The 19285-nt window shown below is 37.6% G+C and overlaps 1 protein-coding gene across 6 annotated transcripts in view; it reads right to left on the bottom strand.

The window, feature by feature from the left end:
- Positions 1-19285, bottom strand: part of CFH (complement factor H) — a 102309-nt gene that overhangs the window by 39330 nt on the left and 43694 nt on the right. For 3 of the 6 annotated variants that reach the window (XM_021081844.1, XM_021081842.1, NM_214281.2), the window contains 6 exon segments: positions 14802-14984; positions 12705-12881; positions 5438-5614; positions 4167-4352; positions 3872-4051; positions 1078-1257 (listed from right to left, as the gene is read on the bottom strand). In XM_021081844.1, coding sequence (XP_020937503.1) covers positions 1078-1257; positions 3872-4051; positions 4167-4352; positions 5438-5614; positions 12705-12881; positions 14802-14984 — 1083 coding nt within the window. 6 annotated transcript variants of the gene reach the window in all.

Raw genomic sequence — 19285 nt, 5'->3', positions numbered from 1 at the left:
CAGGTTTGATCCCCGGCCCAGGAACTTTCACACATTGCAGGTTTAGAAAAAAAAAAAAGTGAAAAACTGAAATTAACCTATTCAGTTGGAATTGGTGGTGTCAATGAGACCTAAGACTTTCCAAGATAGTTGTAAACGACTAGATAAATAGGTGACTAGATAGATACATAAAGATATATAGATACATAGACTGATACATAAATGCACATGGATAAATAAATATACATTGATACATAAATATAAATGGACAAATGCATAATAAGCATAGGCATCAACACATTTGTGTGTAATATAAGAAGTCAGAAGCAATGGCCTTCCCATAGCAATGAGGACACCTACTGCCCAGATATTAATTAATTAATTTGTTTTTCTTTTTGGGGTCACATCTGTGGCATATGGAAGTTCCTGGGCTAGGGATCAAATCGGAGCTGCAGCTGCTGGTCTCCACCACAGCCACAGCAACACCAGAGCCAAGCCACGTCTCGTGGCAATGCTGGAGCCTTTTTTTTAAAAACGATTTTTATTTTTTCCATTATAGCTGGTGTACAGGGTTCTGTCAATTTTCTACTGTACAACAAGGTGACCCAGTCACACATACATACATACATTCTCTTTCTCACATTATCCTCCACCATGCTCCATCATAAGTGACTAGATAATAGTTCCCAGTGCTATTCAGCAGGAGCTCATTGCTTATTAACTACAAAGGCAATAGTCTGCATCTATTAACCCTCAATTCCTAGTTCATCCCACTCCCTCCCCTGCAATGTTGGAACCTTAACCCACTGAGTGAGGCCAGGGATCGAACCTGCATCCTCATAGATACTAGTTGGGTCCTTAACCTGCTTAGCCACAGCTGGAACTCCCCAGATGTTAATTTAAAGTCACCAAGTTTCTAGGTGTTTTATTATATAGCTGACTAAAGCACATGATATAATTAACATTTAGAAACAGTGTTTTGGTTAGTTTCTAAATTACCTTCCAGACTAAAAAGTTATTTGTAATGATAAATAGCTAAATATCTTTGAAAGACACAGACAATACTTTTACGAGTTAGAAAAAAAAAGAAGAGTTTACCTTCTTTGCAGCTTACTCTGGGATCCCATACTCCATTTATACAGACTGAGTATTTGCTTTCTGATTTTCCCCGACATTTGTAACTTTGGTTGGTGTTATGGTCAAATTCGGTCTTATCTAACAGGTTTCCCTCAGATGCAAATATTTTTGAGGCTTTACACTTCTTGAGTTTATCTGTTGCTGTAAAGATGAAGATATTCCCTTGAAAAGACTAATTATAAGAACCAAACAATTACTACAAAAATAGGTATGGTGTCAATAACAGTGAAATTACAATTTGTGTCTATAAATTCCACCAACCAAGCTGTTACTGACCATATTGTACGAAATGAATTATTATGCATCGTTCTGGATGCCTGAGTCTTGTGTCCAGTTTTTGAAATTGAGAAAATATCCATCCTAAAGACATTCTGCATTCTGGATTGGAACATTTTTGGATGACCTACACAGTGAATAGTCATCACATAACTAAATTTGGTCCCATACTTGCTATCTGTGCAAATGTTCACATTCATTTTTTTCTTGATCTCGAGTATACCTGTATTATTATTATTATTTATTTTTTATTACTCAAATGAATTGATCACATCTGTAGTTATATAATGATCACCACAATACCTATATTATTTTTAACCCACAATCTTAAGCATTAAAATAAAAACAATCTTTTGTGGAGATAGAATATATTGTTGCTAGTTTAAGTACATTTTTTTCAATAAATGTAATGAAATATAATGATATCTCTAAGGTGTATTGTACAGAATCTTAATAATCAAGCAGATCTTTTGCACGACTACCAAAAACAACAGACACATGGAATAAGAAAATGGGTACTTAGATTTTTTGAGACGCTATGCTATATACCAGATCATCTTATAATCCAATAATATTATAATGCCATAATAACAAGTTTTCATGGATCCAGTATAAGTCAAATACAAGCTATAAAAGTTTTTATATAGCTACCTATTTCAAAAACTCAGTGCAGGTGGAGGTCCTTCTTGAATTTGACAAAATACCAGTATAGGTCTTTGCAGTATTTGTTACTGATTTGTTAGTGATATGAGTCAAGCGATGATGAAGAAAATAAAGAAACATTAAGTAGCTGGCCAAAAAAAGTACTGATTTCATATGCATTCTTGGAAAAAAATGACATAAACACACTAGAGGCTTGAGAATGAGTCCTATTTTTCGGATTTGCCTAGAGGGTTGAGAGAAATAAAACAGGTAGTATTCTTCAAGGAAAGGAAACTGAAGGGAGATGTATGGTTAAAGGAGCAGTGGTGGTTGTCACCATGGTTTCCGAAAGGAAAACAAACTTATTCACTAGGAGAAAATAAAGAGTAAGAAGAATAAAAAGCTAGGCTAGCCTGAGTTACAAAATAAGGAGAGAATTGGAATAAGGTCTACTATGGCTGAGGGTCATGTTAAACTGAACGCAGGTGGAGGATGAACCTTAAGAGGGAAAATTTCTGAGACCAGAACATGTTTTGGCGTAAGAATAAAAAGCTGGAGTTCCCGTCATGGCTTAGCAGTTAGAGAGTCGGACTAGCATCCATGAGGACTGAGGACGCAAGTTTGACCCCTGGCCTTGCTCAGTGGGTTAAGGATCTGGCATTGCTGTGAGCTGTGGTGTAGGCCAGCAGCTACAGCTCCGATTCAGCCCCTACCCAGCCTGGGAATCTCCACATGCCACGGATGTGGCCCTAAAAAGCAAAAAAAAAAAAAAAAAAAGAAAAGAAAAGAAAAAGAAAGAAAAAAAAAGTTGAGCGTCTTCATGTTGCATGTTACCTGGGTTTTTCCCCCCACATGAAATGAGGTGAAGTCATTTGTGGAGATAGAAGAGGACAAAGATGAGGTTTAATCTTGAAGAACTGGGACTATCTTGAACAGGAATGGATTTAGTAAGAATGTAGGGATTAATAAGCAATAAAATGTATTAATTAATTTAACCCACTCCTACTGAATGTCAGGTGGTCTTTCATGTATAGGAAATATATCAGTGAAAAAAAATCCTGCTCCCATGCAGCCTGAGTCTTAGCCCTACCTCCTGCTTGGAATAACTAATGACTAGAAATCTGATGAAAAAATAAGACTGGACATCCAGGGCTCTCTTTGAGTGTAGGGCCCAGGAAAACTCTAGGAAATAAATAATTCCTTCCAAGGGAAAACTGAAAGAAGGTAGAAGAGAGTCTCTTCGTCAGTCAACAAAGACTTGGTCCCCAAAGGTCAGGGTGACTCAACGCAGTGAAGTGCATCTGTCAGGGCAGGTTCCTGGTCCAAGCCCACCTGTCTCCTCTAAGTTACCTGACTGATAGGGTGTGCACTCACCCTCCCTCCAGCACATTAACTTCTTTTTGCTGCATTTGAAACAGACTGAGAAACTATCCTTGTTAGAAGCTTTGAGAGAGGCGTATTTCTATAGGAAAATATAAAATGGGTATTTTTCAACCATATTTCCTTCTTTTAAAGGTCCTGAAAGAAATAGTGCTACAAAAACAAAACTTGGACTTCTGCAAAGATAGTTATATTTTCCTGGTAATTAGGAAAATATCATGTAAATATCTAAAGTAAGATTTAAGTTTATATTGGTAGAAATAAACAATGTGAGTATCAGGGCAGAAAGAGTCATAACGTTCCATTGCTAGTTTATATTCTTCCTCTTTAGACACATATTGAACTGTAAACCACCAATGTTTGGAATCATAATTTAAGATCTGACTTTTTCAACAACTCTACATTTCAACCGTATGGTGGCAAAAATTAAACATCAACTTGAGAAGTGTCTTCTTACCAAAGCACTGAGGAAGTTGGGTCCACTTTCCACTAATACAGGTGATTGACCTGGGTCCAACCAGTGAAAATGATGCATTGCAGCCGAACTCCACTGAGTCTCCATGGTGATAGGGAGGGGCAGAATGCCGGACATAGCCATGGTCGAGGTCCGGAATATCTCCACAGGTACGCTCCTCCTCTGTGAAAATTTCACAATAATATGTTCGTCTTTAAATATCCTTTAGCTGTTTATATGAATATAAACGCAAAGTGTTGATTTTTACCTTTAAGTATTACTCTTTTTAATACATTACCAATACACACAGGCAAGGTTGTCCATTCTCCATCAACACATTGAATTTTATGAGAGCCCTTCATCAGAAATCTAGGATTGCAAACGTATTCCACCACCTCACTGTGTTGATATTCTCCTTTCTGTGTTTCTTTAACTTCCCCATTGAGGAGTTGAGGGGGTGGAGCACAGGATTTTACTTGCCCTGCTGTAGAAATACTGTGTAAATAATGGTTACGTTGCTCACTTTGTAACTTAAAAATCCAACAAATGCAGAGTTTTTCATTAATTAGTTTAATTATTCTGTAATTTATTTTAGCATTCTTAAACAGTGAAAAAAGAATGGTGTTTACACCAGACTCAGGTTTCATAGTTCTATTACCTATCCTGAGCTAGCATACTGGAAGTCTATGTAAGCTCAGAAAACATGTTCAATCATGTAGATACTCTTAATATGTAGGCAAACCAATTAATCAATATGGGTGTGTAAATTATAGCAATATTCTTATTCTATGAAAACGTTGCATCAAACCTTTTTGAAAAAATACTATCATTTGAGACAAGCATTTGATCAACAAATGTTTACTTTGGTTAATCCACACGTGACTGAAATGACTGTAAGTAGCTTGAAAATTGTTGAGATGTACTTGATGAAACTTGAGGTAAGGCCCATGTTATATAAAATGTCCAATATTCATGGAAGAATTAAGAGCAAAAGGAAAACTAACAAAAGAAGCCTCTCTGTATCGGGCTCCTCATATGTATCTATGGAGGCTTCCAGTATACATTTCATGAGCAACTAGAGCTTAGTTTCTTGTTTTTTATTTTTTTAAATTTATATTATTGATCAATTGATCGATGGACTGTCTTTTTAGGGGTGCCCTCATGGCATATGGAGTTTATCAGCTAGGGGTTGAATCGGAGCTGTAGCCAATGGCCTAACGACAGCCACAGCAATGTCAGATCCAAGCCGCGTCTGTGACCTACATCACAGCTCACAGCAACACGGATCCTTAACCCACTGAGCAAAGCCAGGGATCGAACTTGCATTCTCATGTATACTAGTCAGTAACATTTCTGCTGAGCCACTATGGGAACTCCCTGGAGCTTATTTTTTAAAATAAAGGAATCTAAAGTAACTACTACCTAACACACGTTCTTGGGTATATCTCTGGCTTAATGTATTAGATAACAGATGCATTGGAAGTGGACAGAAAATTAAGAGAGGGGGAAAAAATGGTTGATATCCAAAATTCTAACTCTTGTTCCAGCAACTGTATGATAAATATTTACCTTTACATGTTGGAAGATTAGGGGACCATCCAAAGTGGTAGCATTGAACTGAATCTGCTCCAAGCATCACACGTCTTTCTCTGCAGTGGAATTTCAACACGCCTCCAACTTTGAATTTGTTATGTTTGGGTTCAGCATCTAAATAGCTTTTTATTCCAGGAGTAATACATTCTCTTTCTATAAAAAGGTCAAATAACTGAGTGAGTATGTAATTAATCAGGGCCAAAGTAAATTTTATATGTGTCCAGTAAAAATGAGGTGCTGGGTACTGCATATACAAAGGGGCCTCTACATTCACAAGGGACTTTCTGAGAAACATCCATATTAAACTGCAATATACATGTCCTGATCATTTATTGGTAAAGTCAACTTGTTTATAGCAGATCTGATTTTTATTACAGACATTTATAAAATGTAATGTTAACATTTTTTTGTATTCTCAAAACATACAAGTAGTCCCCCTTACAGAAACATTAAAAATTGCTTAATTTTTCAAGTGAAGAAATCAAACTGAAGCATGATCAAATTGAAACATTAACAAAATGATCAAACATTTTCAAGACAACATAGGCATATTTTAGGAGTCTTGAGTATCTATTTAGTTTATACCTATTTACTCTTATTATAAATATAATTTACAGCAACTATTAATGTATTTTTATTCTGATTAAAATTAGGAATGTGCCAAATTATCCTTAAAAATGGGTGAAATTTGTGATAGTTACATATTATCAAAAATTATATTTTTCTGGAGTTCCTGTCGTGGCGCAGTGGTTAACGAATCTGACTAGGAACCATGAGGTTGCAGGTTCGGTCCCTGTCCTTGCTCAGTGGGTTAACGATCTGGCGTTGCCGTGAGCTGTGGTGTAGGTTGCAGACGCGGCTCGGATCCCGCGTTGCTGTGGCTCTGGCGTAGGCCGTTGGCTACAGCTCCGATTCGACCCCTAGCCTGGGAACCTCCATATGCTGTGGGAGCGGCCCAAGAAATAGCAACAACAACAACAACAACAAATAACAAAAGACAAAAGACAAAAAAAAAAAAAATTATATTTTTCTTATTTGAAATCTATCTTACTAATTAATTTCTGAAATTGAAAATGGAATTGAAAAATTAGAATCACAGTAAAAATAAAACTCATACTATCTAAAAGTTAAGTATTAATACATAATCATAAAATAGATAAAAGTTAATTTGTTAAAAATTAATGCCACAAAATAATTAAATAAATTTGCTTTTGTTATTGTTTTAATATTGAGTTTTAGCTTAGTTGGGTAGGTCACTCTTTTTAAAAAAACTTTCCTGAATTTAAAAAATTTTTTAATTTTTATTAAAGTTAGTTGATTTACAATGTTTCAAGTTCTGCTGTATATATAGCAAAGTGACCCAATCACATGCATTTCCCTGTGCTGTACAGTAGGGCTCTATTGCCCATCCAATTCCAAATATAACAGTTTGCATCCACAAAACACCCAAAATACCCATCCATCCCCTTCCCCCCCTGGGAATCCCAAGTCTGTTCTCCTTGGCCATGATCTGCTTCTGTTTTTTTAGATAGGATCATCTGTTCCATTTTTTTTTTTTCTTTTGACTTTTTGTCTTTTTAGGGCTGCACCCATGGCACACGGAGGTTCCCAGGCTAGGGGTCCAATCGGAGCTGCAGCTGCCAGCCTGCACCACAGCTACAGAAGCACGGGATCCGAACCGTGTCTGTGACCTACACCACAGCTCACAGCAACGCTGGATCCTTAACCCACTGAGCGAGGCCAGGGATCGAATCCTCAACCTCATGGTTCCTAGTTGGATTCATTTCTGCTGCGCCGTGATGGGAACTCTGGTATTTTATTCTTTTCGATGCAATTGTAAATGGGATAGTTTCTCTGATTTCTATTTCTGTTCTTTCATTGTTAGTGTACAGAAATGCAATTGGTTTCTGTGTATTAATTTTGTATCCTGTGACTTTACCAAATTCATGGATGAGCTCAAACAGTTTTCTGGTGCTGTCTTTAAGGTTTCCCAGGTATAGTGTCATGTCATCTGCAAATAGTGATAGTTTTACTTCTTCCTTTCCAATTTGATTCCTTTTATTTCTTTTACTTCTCTGATTGCCATGGCTAGGACTTCCAAAACTATGTTGAAGAGTAGTGGTGAGAGCGGACATCCTTGTCTTCTTCCTGATCTCAGGGGGAATTCCTTCAGCTTTTCACCATTGAGAATGATGTTCGCTGTGGGGTTGTCATATATGGCCTTTATCATGTTGAGGTAGGTTCCTGTTGTGCCCACTTTCTGAAGGGTTTTTATCAGAAATGGGTGTTGGATTTTGTCAAAGGCTTTTTCTGCATCTATTGAGGGGATCTTATGGTTTTTATTCTTCAGTTTGTTAATGTGGTGTATCACACTGATGGATTTGCGGATATTGAAGAACCCTTGCATCCCTGGGATAAATCCCACTGGATCATGATGTACAGTCCTTTTAATATATTGTTGGATGCGGTTTGCTAGTATTTTGTTGAGGATTTTTGCATCGGTGTTCATCAGTGAAATTGGCCTGTAGTTTTCTTTTTTTTTGTGGTATCTTTGTCTGGTTTTGCTATCAGGGTGATGGTGGCCTCATAGAATGAGTTTGGGAGTATCCCTTCCTCTGCAATTTTTTGAAAGAGTTTCAGAGGCATAGGTGTTAACTCTTCTCTGAATGTTTGATAGAATTCACCTGTGAGGTCATCAGGTCCTGGACTTTTGATTTTTGGAAGGTTTTTATTCACATATTTGACTTTGGTACTTGTGATTAATCTATTCATATTTTCAATTTCTTCCTGTTTCAGTCTTGGTAGGTTGTACCATTGTAAGAATCCATCTATTTCTTCTAGGTTATCCATTTTATTGGCGTATAGTTGCTTATAGTAGTATCTTATGACCCTTTTTATTTATGTGGAGCCAGTTGTAATCCTCCTTTTTTTCCATATCTAATTTTATTGATTTGAGCCCTCTCCCTTTTTTTCTTGATAAGTCTGGCTAAAGGTTTATCAATTTTGTTGATTTTTCCAAAGAACCAACTTTTGCTTTCATTGATCTTTTTTTTTTTTTTTTTTTTTTTTTTTGGTGTCTATTTCATTTATTTCTGCTCTGATCTTTATGATTTCTTTCCTTCTGCTAATTTTGGGCTTTCTTCTTCCTTCTCTAATTGTTTTAGGTGTGAGGTTAGGTTGTTTATTTGAGCTTTTTCTTCTTTCTTGAGGTAAGACTCTATTGCTATAAACTTTCCTCTCAGAACTGTTTTTGCTATATCCCATAGGTTTTGGGTTGTGGTATCTCTGGTGTCATTTGTCTCTAAGCATCTTTTGATTTCCTCTGATTTCTTTAATGATCTACTGGTTGTTCAGTGGCGTATTGTTTAGCTTCCAGGAGTTTGTATTTTTTGCTGTTTTTTTTTCTTGTAGTTGACTTATAGTCTCATAGTATTGTGTTTGGAGAAAATGCATGGGATAATTTCAACTTTTTAAAATTTACCGAGGCTTGATCTGTGGCTCAAGATATGATCTATCCTGGAGAATGTTCCATGTGCACTTGAGAAGAATGTATATTTTTCTGCTTTGAGATGGAATGTTCTATAAATATCAGTTAAATCTATCTGGTCTAGGGTATAGTTTAAGGCTGGTGTCTCCTTGTTGATTCTCTGTCTGGATGATTTGTCTCTTGATGTAAGTGGGGAGTTAAAGTCCCCCACTATTATTGTGTTGCTGTTGATTTTTCCATTTATGGCTGACAGCAGTTGTCTTCTATATTGAGGTGTTCCTATGTTAGGTGCACATATGTTTATAATTGTTAAGTCTTCTTGGATTGATCCTTTAATTATTAAGTAGTGTCCTTTGTCTCTTGTGATTTTCTTTATTTTAAAGTCTATTTTGTCTGATATAGTATTGCTACTCCTGCTTTCCTTCGATGTCTCTTTGCATGCAATATCTTCCTCCATCCTCTCACTTTTAGTCTGTATGTATCCTTGGCTATGAAGTGAGTCTTGTGTAAACAGCATATATATATGGGTCTTGTTTTTGTATCCACTCAGCCAGTCCGTGACTTTTGGTTGGAGCATTTAATCCATTGACATTTAGTGTAATTATGGATAAGTATGTATTTATTGCCATTTTGTTAACTGCTTTGAGTTGTTACTTTCAGTCTTTTATTCTTTTCCTTCCCTTCTTTTGCTGTCTTCTCTTGCAACTTGCTAACTATCTTTGGTGTTGTGTTTGGGTTGCTTTTTCTTTTTTATGTATGTCTATTACACTTACTGTTTTGGTTTATGGTTTCTTATTTTCGGGGTAGGTCACTCTTGATGAGAACGACTGAGAGTCCTTTCTAAAATTGTATTCCAATCTTGTACATACCAATTCATTCATTTGGATATATCTTTAGTAATATATTTTGTGCTTATAATATATAAAATATTTTCATCATCACACTGTGTAATATATTGCCTTAATATCAACAACAACAACAACAAAAAGCTCCTGGCTGTTGGCTTTATCCAAGTGCTGTATTTATATGAATATAATGACTTAGGATATCTGTGATCATCTTCAAAGTCTCCCCTTTACTTAGAATAAAACCCAAACTGTTTATAATCCATCCGTTGACTGCATGTTCAAGATCATCTTACATCTCTCTTCCCCTATCATTTTAGACTCCAGACTCTGCATTCTTTGAATTCTTAAAATATGTCAAGTTCTTTGGTGTTGCACAGACCCCTTCCTCTGTGCGAATTCTTTACATTGCTGCATTCCTATAGAAACTAGAGCCTCAGTCAGTCCCCTCCTATTTTTAAAGTGTTTGGATTATTTCGTTTCCTTGAAAACAATTACATAAAAATATACCAGAATATTTTTAGCTTTGGGGTCCATTATTTAGCTTAATTCATTATTTTTCCCCCTACTGGAATGAAAGCTCTTCTTGAAAGGCAGACCCTCTGTTTGTATCTTTCCCTATTTTCTTGTAGCCTACCTCTAGCACATTTTAGTAACTGCTGGCAGCCTGAAAAATGAAATTAGCTGTCCCTCGACCCTGTTAAAAAGCCTGTCTCACTGCTATGATAAACTTACTCAGTGTGTCTGTCCAAAGTCTCTATTTTAAATCTTTTTACTTTGCCTAGTGTTCCTTCTCCTCCTTCCTCCATGCACCACTCAATCTCACATGACTTTGTCTCCTACATCAAAAGAAAATAGAAGCCATCATTGCCGGCTTCTTGGCAACATTAGATTTATACATCCATTTTCCTTCCTTCCTCCTGATAGAAAGTTGGAAGTAGACCCATTGCCACCAAAGCCCAGTACTTTCTCAGGAGCAATGGATCCTTTACCTCTACCTTTGCAGGGAACCTCATGTGTTCAGTCTCTGCCTGCTTCCCTCTCCAGTACAACCTCATCAGAATTCAGTGTACCCTGATACCTTTCATATATATAAAAAAATCCTCCCTCAGTGCATAATTCCTCAGCAATATTCTGAATCTCCCATTCTCTGCCATAATCAAATCTTTTGAGAGATTGTCCACTTGCTGTATTAAGTTTCTTGCTAATCATTTCTGCAGTAGGTTCTATGTAGGTTTTCCCCTGTCTTCTCCACCCAAAACTCTGTTACAGTTACTGTTGGCCTCCATGTAGCCAAATCCACATTTTTACAGTCTTCTAACTGGAATTAATTTGAAATATTCACCACTGTAACTATTCTAGTAATGTAAGCAGATTACAATTTCCTTGAATTAATTGTATGGCAGGCACTGTGGCAAGAGCTTTCCATGAATAATTTAGTCTGACAACCAAAATCATTTGACATATTGGAACATTTGTAAATACAAATCCACTTTACGTAAGGAAGAGTAAACAAAGCTTTAAATGGGCTTGGTTGTTACCCTCAGATACATGCTTAGAATTGGATGTAGAACCTATCCGGGCCGACTCCATAGGATTTGCCACTAGTCGACCTACTATACTTCTTTTTCCTTTAATCATTTTCTTCTGTCCACATCTAGGTAACATTCATTCTGACGTTTCCCCTTAAATTCTCTGAGTCTTCCTTTTTTCTATCCCCATTGCCATCTATTCTTTTTCTGTGTGACACCTAGATGTTGGAATGCTTCAGTTCAGTCGTGAACTCTCTTCTCTTTTCATTCTACATTCTTTTCCAATTTGATGTCATCTTTTATAAAATGATAATCTCACACATGTACCTCCTGGCTACACACATATATTCAACTCTGTAGTTACCATATTCAATTTTTATGGTCCATGGGCAGCCCAACTATAATATTTCCAAGTCAAAAGTTGTGATGTTCTTCTCAAATTGTTCTCTCTCCTGCCGGTATCGCCTCACACAGTCATTTCCATTTGCCTGCTTCCTCACAAAAAAGTGGAAAACAAACACGCGAGTCCCTTGGCCATTGCTCTTTTTGACACCCAACACTTAGGAAGACTGCTTGTGTCTTCTGCCACCAAACACACCTTGAATCTATCCTCTGCCCTCTTCAGCCTCCACCCATCCTATTCCCAGTCTTCATCACTTTACATAGACTCTCATTTCTTCTCTTGCCACCACAAGCACACATACAGGAAAAAAACTTCCAAAAATCCAAATAAAATGATATCTCCTTTCCTTAAAATTCCTTAAGACCTTTCCTCAGTCATAAAATTAATCCAGCTGTTAACATGCCCTGAAATAACCTCTATAATCTCTTCTTTGCCTCCTATCCAGCCTCAGGCCATAACATCTTCAGTGGAACCTTTCGCTTCACTCTTTCCCCAAAACTGTTCTGTAGTCAGATGTGGGCACATACTGGTCCCTTGCCTTGCAACACTCGACATCACGCAGTTTCCCACAGACGGAAGTCCTGTTTCTGACTCTGGAAAAGAGACCACTGGTTGGAAACATAAAAGGGGTCCATGTCACAGTCCTTAGATCTTGTCAAAGTCAGAAAATAAAGAGCTCCTCTCAGGACCTGTTGAAGTTAACACTCCAGGTAGGAGCGGTAAAGCAGAAACTCAGGAGCAAACTAGCTGCAGAGATTGTAAGACACTCTAATTTGGGTAATGAGTTCGTCTTTGGACTTCAAAACTTCCCCTCCTGCCAGTTTACATTAAATAAGAAGGAAGCATCTTGATTTTAACCATTGTTCCTTAAAAAGCACTCGAGATCAGTCAAATCTGGTAAAAATGAAACATTTTGACTATTATTGCTAATTTTGTTCACCTTGAAAAAACGAACATCTGAAAAAACAGTCCTTACCGTAACAAGCAGGCTTATCAGACCATCCGTCTTCACCACACACAATGGATCCTGCAGTGTCTCCATTTCGGCTCTCAAACCCTTGCTGGCATTCATAGTCCACTGTGTCATTGAGCTTAAACCACGTGCCATCACTCTTGATTCTGGCATTCTCAGGTACTGGCGCATCGCAGGACTCTAAGGGGTAGTGGAATCACACATTTGATTTCTAAAATTATTTAGTGGACAATCTGATTAAGTTGCAGGCCAGGGGAGAAGGAGCTTTATCAGTTAGTATGTCCTAATAAATTAAGTATAATATAAAAATAAGCTAAGAATACCAGTGATAGATCACTGTCCTGAAATAGTTACTAAACAAAATAGGTTTCTACACATTTTTCTCCATACTTAATCTCTCGAAAAATTTCTTTTCCAAACGTTTTCCTCTAATTAATTTTACTTTTGCATTTATCCCATGCTAGTAATAAAACAGGCTATTACAGATGTATTATACTATTTTTAGCAAAGTAGAATAGCATTTTCTGAATTAATAGGCAAAATTTACTAGCAGTTGTGACATGTATGCCAGAGGAAAAGGGATTAATTGAATAAAAAGACTAATTTTCAACAAGGGATATAAACTTTTAAACATTGTACAAAACTCTACTTTAAAACACACTAATTTTTAAAGTGCATATGCTGATTTTGCTTTCCAAAATATATTTCTAATAGCTGTGTATTCTTTTATACTTATCAAGGTTGTATGCAGAGATAGTTCCATCATTTGTAATTAGTTATAAGAAAGTAAAATGTTAAAGAATAGTCTTAGTTTTCGCTGAAACTACAATAAAGTGATGTTAATAAAGTTTAAATAATTTATGTAAAATTTCATAACATGCCATGTATCCAGATAGCTTAAAACTTTTTAAAAGTAAAGCAAAACTACACTATTAAAAAATAATAATAGAGGGAGTTCCTGTCATGGTGCAGTGGTTAACGAATCCGACTAGAAACCATGAGGTTGTGGGTTCGATCCCTGGCCTTGCTCAGTGGGTTATGGATCCAGTGTTGCCATGAGCTGTGGGGTAGATCGCAGACATGGCTCGGATTCCGCGTTGCTGTGGCTCTGGCGTAGGCCAGCGGCTACAGCTCGGATTTGACCCCTAGCCTGGGAACCTCCATATGCCGCAGAAGCGACCCTAGAAAAGGCAAAAAGACCAAAAAAAAAAAAAAATAATAATAATAGAGAGTTTTCTGTTCCATACAAAGAGTGCTGGAACAGAAAACTGGTCACACATTAGCAGAAAATGAGTTTGATATGGGCCACTGTTATTTTCTCGTCTTGTGCCCATAGTAAGGGTAGACAGGAAAAAAAAAAAAAAAAGAAAAGAAAATGAGAACCATAGAAATAGTTATTTTAGACATATCATTTCAAAAATATCACCCTGTGGTTTGGGAAGAAAAAGATCAGCTCAGCGAACTGATCTTAGAAAATCATCATAGCATCTGTGTGGCGCATAGGAAAACGTTTTAGCACAGCAGCATCTGGCCCCATTGCAGTTCCTCTGTCCCCACTAACTAGATGTTTATGAAGATTTTCTAGGAGGATTTTTCACAAGAGGACCTACTCTACAGTTTCAACATATAAATCATAGAGATTATACTCTTTGAAAATTATGTACCACAAACACATATTGTCACTTAAAAATATAAATTTTATCTTTAGGAGGAAGACTCTAACAAAATCTCCTAAACTAAAAACAGGTACAAGTGGCAAAAGGCTTCAGCTAAAAATAAATGAGTTTACACCAGAAAACAGGCAAGCGTCCTTAACTAAATTAGTTTTTAAATCACAGGATGTTTTAAAGTGAGAAATCCTTGAACTGAGGGTGCAATGATATTCTATCCGACTAGTAATTAGTCGTAAAAGGCAAAAAATAATATACGTTTTCTCAGTATTTTGTAATTTATGTTTTCAAACTCAGCCAAGTGACTGCATCAACACCTCACTGCCCCACAACCCCAGCCCCCCGTCCCCGCAAAAAAAAAAAAAAGTTTAAGGTAAACTCTGTACAGTGATCATCAGGGTAATGAATACTAAAATAATCAATTACTTACTAATGCACACAGGTCGAGCTGACCATCCACTTTGCAGACATGTGATTAATCCTGAAGTTGCGCCATCTGCTGTTACATATCCTGGTTTACACTTATATTGTGTTTGTTTATTTAAGGGATATGTAAATATATTTTCAGAAAAAAATCCATTCTCAATTTCTATATCTGATTTTGCACATGTTTCTAAAAGGGAGAAAGCAGAGGAAAGGATAAACATATATTTGATAAACATCTGTATAAAGGCTCAAATAATTTAACAAATGGGAAGTTATTTAGAAGTGAAAATCTGAAAAGATCCAAGACATCCAAGTCCTTGTGTCGAGCAAATAAACTATGAATTTCCAGAGATATTAAATCAAGATGCTTTCTTAAAATTTTGTTTGGAACAAGCCAAGATTTAAAATACTCAGAATACATTCTATGAAATTATTATAAATCTGTTTGTCGGATGGATCTGGAATTCTACTAGAATTGTAGAGCTCCATTAGCAATGGGTTTCCTTTCCTGGGAGTTGCCGGAAGAGTGCCTGGTCTGGATCTCTAGAGCAACCCAGAACGCAGTTAACAAGCTGGAGCATCTCAGACCAGGTGAGGAGCCCAGAGACTCTTCCTCCACAGTTGCTACAGGCTTCAACTTGAGAATTCGAAATGTCTGTCATCCTAATTGGGTGCTCAAAGCCCTATCGGTACACGGAGTTCAACGAAAATGATAAAGATCAACACAGGCATTCGTCTGCTAAGGACAAAAGGATGAGTCCTCAAATCATGTACAACTAAATCTGAAACATAGACGTAAACTGCTGTCACTTACTAGGTCTCTTCACAGAACTCAGCTTCATTTATTAAATAACTTGGGGATAAAAAAATCAACAGAGAAAAATTGGCTATTTTGTAATGAAAATAAAAACATGCTAAATAAAATTTAGTGAGATGACACTATAGTGTGGTGAGAGGGATGTTTTAACAATAAATAGCAATACTAGAAAAGAATAAAGATTGAATAATCAATAATTGTCTTCACTTTAAAAATTATAAAGAAAAAAGTCAAACAACCCAACATAAACACTCGTTTGGAAGACTCCGAGTGACACTAGTAACACAGTGGACTAGGTGCCTTGACCTCTCCCTTTCCCCACAGACACAGTCCCCATCACTCAAAATACAAACACGGAGGGGCTCCTGCATACCAGAAAGTGAGGACATGCCAAAACCCTAATTGGTAGGAAAATCCGAGACACGGCCACAATAAACCGCACCCCAGCCCAGCAGGAGACATCTGGAGGGAAACAATTTGCTCCTAGCAGAGCAAAGGGTTTGACCCACAATCTAGGGCTCCAATTTTCCAACTGCTAATCCAGGTTGTAGCTTCCAACTCACTTGTCTCTGGGGGCTGGAGGACAGCATTTGCACCATCTCCTGGGGACTACTGAGGACACAGTTGAAGTTGCAAATGGGTGTGCCAGCACTTCTTATAGGTCACCCCCTGCTTGGTGCAGAGTGAGCAGGCGATCAAGCCCAGCTCCATTTCTCCCTGGAAGGAGTCAGACTGCTCATCTAGACCCTCAACTTTATCCGCTGCTGCTTTGGAAATGGAATATGGAACAAACGTACATAATAGCTTGCAAACTCATTGGTGGTGGTAAACACACAGACAAATGCAGATTACTTGTTACTGTCATGAAGTTTTAGATCAAACAAAATCATCATGAGTAGATCTTCTACAACGCATGTTATAATAAAGGGCCAAGGATCAAAGACAGAAAGAGAGGTCTTAAAGCAGCACGAGGAAAACACCTTGAAACTTACAGAGGAGCCCTCATGTGGCCCTAAGCAGATTTCCCCGCCGAAACCTAATGGCCCAGGAGAAAGTGGGATGCTACATTCCAAGTGATGAAAGGTCCCAGCATTTTCTGGTCTCTGGGACTACTGAGGACAAGAGGCAGTTGCAAATGTCTGTGCTAGCACTTCTCATAGATCATCTCTCAGCGTAGCTCAGAGCAAGCAGGGGATAAAGCTCCTGGAAGGAGTTAGACTGCACATCTAGACCCTCAACTTTTCCAGCTGCTGCCTTAGGAATTAGCTTCTAACTAACCTGTGTCTGAGAGATGACAAAGCCCAGAATTCGTTAGGTTCTTAGGGAATACAGCGAACAATGCCGTGGTTTGAAAGAGAATACAATTTGAAGGCGTGCCCAGGCATTTGCCACAGCTCCTCTTTCCAGCTCAGTGCAGGGTGAGTGAGGTGACAAACTCCAGCTTCACCAACTTTTGTGGCTACTGCTCAAGCCCGTTGGCTTCCACCTCATCCCAGGACACAGATGGGATGGCATACTCTAGATCTTCGTTAGATGAGAAGTACAAAGACAGCAGTTTGGGTGAGCATAGAGGTTTGAGAATCTCTGGCCAGGCTGACTGAAGAAGGCCTTCTGGTTCTGAGGCCAGTCTTTGAAGACTGGATGTGGGTGTTTAATGCACAGACCCCAAAACAGAGAGTCGATAAAAATGATGGACGAGAGAGATGTGTTCCAATCGGCAAGAACAAGATAAGCATCTATAAACCAGCACTTACGAAATGGGGATAGGTGATTTCCCCAACAGAGATTCAAAACAGCAGTCACACATCATGAAATTTGATGAAAGAATAAAGCAGAGGTGGTTTGGACCTGGCATATATCCCAGGCAAGTAATCCCAGGCAGCTCCTATGTCTGAGCCTAAGTAGCCCCAGCCTCTCCCAAAGAGGCAAACAAACCCAAAGAAACACAAAGGAAGAAAGCAAGAAAGAAAAGAGGAGACAGAAGGACTACAACAGAAACAGAAAATAATGAAATGATAATAGGAAAAATTACTTATCAAAAATACGTTGTGTAAATTATTAAACTCCATAGTAAAAGACATAGACTGGATACAGGGGTAAAAATCCAAGATCCACCCCTATGTTGTCTATTAGAAGCTAACTTGAAGAGCACACATAGAAAATAAAGGGATGAAAAAAGATAATCCACAAAAATGGCAACCAAAAGAAAGCAGGGGTTGAGATACTTGTATTAGAAAAAATAGGCTTTAAACTCTCTCTAAAAGACATGGGATCATGGCAGCACGAGACATCCATTGTTTTGTTTCCCCAACCAACAGCAGAAATTCAACGTCCAACCACAGACAACAGTGTCTTTGAGGGAAGTATGGGATTCAACACCACATGCCAAGGGACTCAGGAGCGTCTCGCCCATCCATGCATCAAGTAAAACGCAGACAGATCTTTGTTTTGACTGTGGTGCTTGCAGTGGCCCATGAACCAGCTCTAGTCTATCTAAGCCACAGTCCAGGAGCCCTTGGAAACACTATCTTAGAAGATCACCCATGGAGGAGAGAGCTGATGTGAAAGTCCAGGTTTTCACAGGAGAAGCTCTAGCATAGCACTGGAGTGGAAAAAACCCGTATACACGCATGTATGTAATATACTGGACTCCTGGATTAAGTAAGAGGAGCAGCTTGACTTGAGCTGTATCACCCACTCCCTCATGGAAGCTGAGCCCAAGGCTAAGCTTTTCGTTTGTCCCTGTAATTATTTTCATTTTTGAGGCATCCAGTGTAATGTATCCTCTCTCATTTCTAATTTTCCTTATTTGAGTCTTTTTTTTTTCCCCACTGTACAGCAAGGGGGTCAGGTTATCCTTGAGTCTTAAATTTTAAGTGTTTTCTCTCTTTTTTACGGTTTAGCTAAGCTTTTACCAATTTTGTTTATCTTCTCAAAAATCCAACTTTTAACTTTGTTGATTTTTCTTTTGTTTTATTATTCTGTATTTGATTTACTTCTGTTCTAATATTTATTTCCTCTTTTCTGCTAACTCTGGGCTTGTTTTTCCTTTTCTAGTGCTTTAAGATACAAATTTAGGTTGTTTATGTAAGACCTTTATTCTCTTTTAATATAGACGTTTATCATAAAAATTCCCTCTTTGCACTGTTTTTGCAGTAAGCCATGAGTTTTGATAGATCATATGTCATCTTTATTTGTCTTAGGATATTTCTTAAAATTCCCTATTGATTTCCTCTCTGATGCTATTGCTGTTCTAGACTCTGTTGTTTCGTCTTCGCATATCTGCAGATGTTCTCTCTCTCTCTCTCTTTGTTTCTGGTATCTAGTTTCATTCCAATGTGTTTAAAAAGATACACGGCATGATTTCTATCTCCTAAAATTTGTTTTTTGACCAAACATGTCATATCCTTCCAGAGATTATTCCATGTGGACTTGAGAAAAATGCGTCTTCTTCTGTTGAGTGTTATGTTCCACATGTATCTATTAGGTTCATTTAGTTTACAGTGTTGTTTAAGTCTTCTTTTTCTTTACCGAATTTGTTTGGATATTCTGTCCATTATTGAAAATGGGTTATCAAAATCTACTCTTAGTATTGTATTGCTCTCAATTTCTCCTAATCAGAGCTGTGGATATTTGATTTACTTTTTTAGGAGTTCTGATGGTGGATGCTT

The sequence above is a fragment of the Sus scrofa genome, unplaced genomic scaffold (genome assembly GCF_000003025.6).
Source record: "Sus scrofa isolate TJ Tabasco breed Duroc unplaced genomic scaffold, Sscrofa11.1 Contig2471, whole genome shotgun sequence".
Taxonomy (NCBI): domain Eukaryota; kingdom Metazoa; phylum Chordata; class Mammalia; order Artiodactyla; family Suidae; genus Sus; species Sus scrofa.
This window is presented reverse-complemented; position numbering and strand designations above follow the sequence as displayed.